Raw genomic sequence first — 5,422 nt, 5'->3', positions numbered from 1 at the left:
TTTATGAAATAACTTTGAACAACACTCTTTATAAAAGTTTGAAAGAAACTTATGAGATTTATAAATGTCATGATTATACAACTTATGATTTATGTAAAAACTGTTTCACTTAATTTGTCCCCTTCTCATATCTATTCATATAGTCTTTGTAACTCACACATTAATTTTTTTTTTACAGAACAATGAGTAACTTATTATCTTTGTCATGAAGACAAGCTCTCATTCTTTCTTGGTAGGTGTTCTAGCAATCCACTTGATGCCCATAAGATCAAGTCATATTTTATTGATAAGTCGGTTTTTATTTTATTATTATATGTTATTGAATGTTTTCTTATAAGTATGTTGCTGCAAATGGCTCTATGATTTACAAATTTTTAAAAAATTTGATAGTTAAATGTTTGCAAAGAAAATTTTACATGGGTTATGAAAACTATTTTTTGAATTAAAAGTTTATTAGCACTTTTATACGCCGTGAGGTAACATTTCATCACGTTGTGATGGTGCCAAGTATGGTATTCATTAACATTTCCACCCATGATGATGTAGAATTCCACCACGCTGTGATGATGCACCAGATTGCATGTTGATATATAAATGATAATGCGTATGCTTGATTTGTATGGACAGTGTGGTGTATAATTGATAAGTAAAGGGCTTGCTTAGGTTTAATGGGACATACTTACAAAGGTACATGTGCCAGTCATATCCCAAAAAGTGTGTGGTAAGCTTCCAAACCAACCTTAGTTGAACAAGAAACTAGAATACACGAAAAACCTACCTAATAACGGAGTAGAATTAAAAGTTAATCACTTGGGAAAATGGCTATGATAGGATTGGCGCTAAGTTTTTACTCCGAAATTATCAAGTATGATGTAATTGACACAACATGTGTGAAACATTTAATGAGGTGATATTAGAAGTTATTCGCAAGTCTATCATTAGCATACTAGAAGATATTAGAATATATGTGATGAAGAGATTAGTGCAAAAAAAGAGAGTATGTGAGTAAATGGAAGACTAATTATAAACTTAAGATTATTGAAATTTCAATTTGAAAAGCCAAGGAGTTTTACTGCTAAGTGAGAGGTTGAACGGAATTAGGGGAGGGACAATTTAGTAAGGGACTTAAGTGGAGTACCTTGTCAACATACTATGAGTGCAATTATGTATGATGGTTCAAACCCTCTTCATATATCTTCATGGTTCACAAAGGAAGCTTATTTGTTTGCATATAAAAACACGTTAAACTTAGTAAAAAGAATGATGTTTTGGCCCAAAAGCATATATGAGTCTGTTTTGCCTTCTTTGGTGAAGAGGAGGCTGGGTATGTCTGCCACGAGAGGAAAGAAAAGCACTTGAAGGAAAGAGTAGAATCAGACTTTCAAGGGTTGGGAGGAAGATGACATGGTTACTATCTTCAAGAAGCCCATAATAAGTTAAGATGTTCAAGGAGAATAGAATATGTAAAATTATTATTTTATTATATTTGTGTAAGAATTTCTTTATAATTATGTAATACATAGATTAATTGGTTAACTTTCTTTTCTGTAAACCACTTTTAACAATTCAATGTTTCAAAAAAGGAGAACAAAAAGCAACAACACACAAAAACACAACCTTGTTGTTGATAGTAATACTGATGAAATAAGTAAAAATTATAGCAAAGTATATAAATATTGATTTTTTAGTTCTCCGTGTTATTATATTTGTACTGTGATTAAGAAGGAAATTTGATATTTATGGGATTTAAAAGATCTATGTATTTTTTTTCTTTCTTGATGTAAAGTTCATCCGTTGCTTTTTACATATTTTGCTTTCAGCATGATTATCTGTTAGACTATAGTAGTGAGTTAGAAAGTGAAATTAACCATTACGAAATTCAACAACTTTTCTTTGGAGAGAAGCTGGATCTTGGATCTAGGCATCGGTTCAATGTTTGTATAAGTTACAGTTTAAACTAGTATATAGTCATAGTAATACTATTAAGAGAATCATGTTTTCAGCAAAATAAAATTGAGTTTGGTAATACTAAACTCCCATTAATATGCGGTTTTTTGTGATCTCATTGAGTTAAGTAATAATAAAATTTGGATCCATTCTATTATTGTGTTTTCATTATGCACAAAAAACAAAAAAAAGGTGATGGCCACATGAAAAATAGATTAATTAATACAAAGCGTGACACTGAAATACCTATACTTAATGTAAGTAAATTATTATTTTATTATTTCAATATTTTATATTGACTATTTTTTTTTCATTAAAAAAGACTACAACACTTGGAGAAATGGTTATTGTTGGGAAAACCATGAGGTCTAGTTCCTGCTTTATTCCAAATCAATTGCTAGTAACAATTAGGATTGTTTTTCCTACTTCTCTATCATTGTGATTGTATTTTTGAATCTCATATATCATTGCCATTTTTCTTAAATAAATGATAATTTGAAATTTTTTATCGAAGACCAACAAAGAAAGAAATAAAACTCTAAGGCATTCAAAATACCGAGTACAAAACAAAAAATTTTGAATTAATCTCAATGCACATCGTCGGGAACCAGGTTATAGAAAATGATAATGAAGATATAAAGTTGTCACTTGCATAAGAAATTTTATGACAGTAAAGACGCACAAAGCTCAAGTTCATACCAAGTATTTATTTGCGGGAATGAACCTAGTTAAGTTCCTTAATTAACATTTTATTTACTAAGACAGGAGGCAAATTTCTTTCCAATATCAACTTCCATTCATCGACTCATTTGTCCAGAACAAAGATAAAAAGACCTTAACCTACTACTTGACCAAAAATTTTGTTTAATGACACCTAGGCTTGTCGGGAAAAATGATCTTTAGGTTATGTCGTTGGATTAAATAATCAAAAGATTTAAGTTATCTAAGGATCCTATTGACAATATGTCATACAACATTTGGTTCTAAACCTCCTCACCAAAACCCTAGTGCCCTCATTTTCTTCCTATCAAACTCTAGGCTCAACAATGGAGTTACAACACCAGAATTTGAAGATCACAAGCACTGTGCTGCATCATGTAATTCTTGCTACAACTGTTGAAAGTACAGAGTCCTTATCATAATTAAATGCCTACTCATCTTCCTACAAAAATTATGATGTTCTTTTGGGTATAGAATATGAATACGCAATATGCATGCAAATAACTGAAAATAAACATAACCGCATAAGGTTTGTTTGATCCAAATGACAGGTGCCCTCCTAATTCACCTCACTTATCAGAAGCTAAGACGTGAGTTTTTTCCTTCATTTCCTATGCCATCCCTAATGAATCCAAGTATATGACTAATCAGCACCAAATACGCCACAAGGGCAGGAAAACATTGCTGAACTAAAAGGAACATAAGAACCCTTTTTTCCCTGGTAATAGATAAGCTTGTAGCTGTGATTATCTCTATTCTGATATTCCGAAATCCCCTCAGTAACTGGGATGCTCGGATACTCTCCCACAGTAGTTGGGGGTTATTCTATACAATGAAGCCAAGAAACGCAGCGTGTAAGGCTATAAGTACGGAATATAGGCACAATTTCAGCAATATTTTGTCTTAGTGCGGGAAGGGGCATTTGAAACAAGTCAATTCAGGTGGTGCCACAACTCCTGTTGTAGAGATGAAGAGGAGGAGATTATGCAGCATAGCAACTAGAACCTCAAATAAAGGAAGACTGTAGTTTTGCTTCGTCAACTTGAGCGAAGGTCCTCCCTTGTTTTACGGGGAGTCGACAGACAATTTTACTAGATTTAATTTTATTGTAATCTTTTTACATTTGGAGATGACAGTGATCGCTTTATTATCATTTACCTCAATGTTCCTGCAGAATGGTAGTAATGCTGCTTTTGTCCAAACTAAACTGAACCCATACAAGTACCTGAATACTTAAGTTGATTTTAGCTTTGTAGTACCTTTCTGCAATTAGGGTGTTCAAGCATTCTCAACTTCTTGTGCCTTGCGAATCTTCAACAGTTTTAATGAGAATCTATTAAGTTGCAGTAGGAATGAACACAAATAAGAAAAGAAATGCACCATCATTTGTAACAGAACATCAGAAAAATCCAAGCACATGAAAGAAATTTATCATCCATCCGACCTAAACTTCTTATCGCTTGGCTACAATGTGAGCCTCAAGTAGAACCCTCGAGGTAACATTGACAACAATATCAAACACAAACTACTGGACAAGGAAACAAGATCCCATGCCAAAATCAAGTTAGACTTGTGGCTTAGTCTCATCCTCATCCTCTTCAATCTTGGGTGCCAAGTAGAACCTGATATAACCCATCTCAGCTATCTTGTACTCAACCACAACAGGCAGTTCTGAAGACAAGCTGATTGTCACTGTATTTGACAACGGAGTGGCCTTTGTAAATGAGTTCATGTACCTCAATGCAAATGTCAATGACACTGGATCGTTCATCTCTATAATTGTTGCTTCTTCCGGCTGCAAGTGTTTATCCAGAAAGCAATAGAACCATCAAATTAGTCACCTTATATAACTAGGAAACAGGACATAACATTCTATAAATGACCATGTTTAAACAAATTACAGCACTTGCAGAAAAAAAAAGCAAAAATATGGCAGGCCCAAAGAACATACTTTATCTACAGTGGTATTTTGCCTGAGAACAATATTTGCAGTTCCAATATCACCTCTTGTGGAAAACTTCACACCTTCCTTCGTAACAGAGATAACAACTGCAATCACATCAAACTAGAGTTAACCTTTGCACAAGTACATGTAAATGAGCTCAACTAAAAAGATGAAAGAAAAGCCTAACAATCTATAATCTATAAAATCTATAAAGCAAAACATTTCAGCAGTACCAGTATCACCAATGCTAGCAAGATCTTTACAAATCCTTGCAAACTCAGCTGAAGGCATCCTAACTATAGCATGGTACTCTGCCTCTGGAATTCCAAGGTGCTCACTATCAATATCCATCAGCTTCATCTCAAAATCTGATATCTTGTCTTGTGCTTTAATCCATTAGCACAGCCATAAAAGAACACACACAAAAACAAATGTCAGTTCAGCCTCATATTAGCAACAAAATTAGCAAGTCTAGCCAAAAAACACTGGAGAGAGTCTAATCCCATTTCAATTGAATCAACACAAAAAATCTTCATCTTGACTAAGAGTTAGGACAAACCATTAATAAAACATCAAAATTTTTTACATTTCCAAGGCTTGGTTTCTTTTGTTCATCTCCCCGCCACCAAACAAATCACCACAGTTTTATAGGATAAACAATCATTTCATAGTTGTTTACAGCTTTCTTTAGCTTTCCTAAATTTCCCAGCAACCAAACAGAAGACAATTTTCCAAAATAAACATTCAATAGATACAATCCCAAAACAAATTTCCACTAAATCCCAATTTCCCAAAACCCTAACTACCCCA

The 5,422-nt window shown here is 33.4% G+C and overlaps 1 protein-coding gene across 1 annotated transcript; it reads right to left on the bottom strand.

Moving 5' to 3' along the window:
* Positions 1 to 4,030: 4,030 nt before the first annotated feature.
* LOC110428891 (DNA sliding clamp PCNA) lies at positions 4,031 to 5,017 on the bottom strand. The gene is made up of 3 exons (XM_021444812.2): positions 4,846 to 5,017; positions 4,619 to 4,716; positions 4,031 to 4,462 (listed from the first exon to the last, which is right to left on the bottom strand). Exons 1-3 carry the CDS (start codon positions 4,970 to 4,972, stop codon positions 4,232 to 4,234), a joined length of 456 nt encoding a protein of 151 aa, XP_021300487.1. The 5' UTR covers positions 4,973 to 5,017; the 3' UTR covers positions 4,031 to 4,231.
* Between the last annotated feature and the right edge of the window lie 405 nt (positions 5,018 to 5,422).

The sequence above is a fragment of the Theobroma umbraticum genome, unplaced genomic scaffold (assembly GCF_002168275.2).
Source record: "Theobroma umbraticum cultivar Fairchild unplaced genomic scaffold, ASM216827v3 scaffold_2714.0, whole genome shotgun sequence".
Classification (NCBI taxonomy): Eukaryota; Viridiplantae; Streptophyta; class Magnoliopsida; order Malvales; family Malvaceae; genus Theobroma; species Theobroma umbraticum.
Note: the sequence above shows the minus strand (reverse complement) of the source record. Positions and strands in the feature narration are given on the sequence as shown.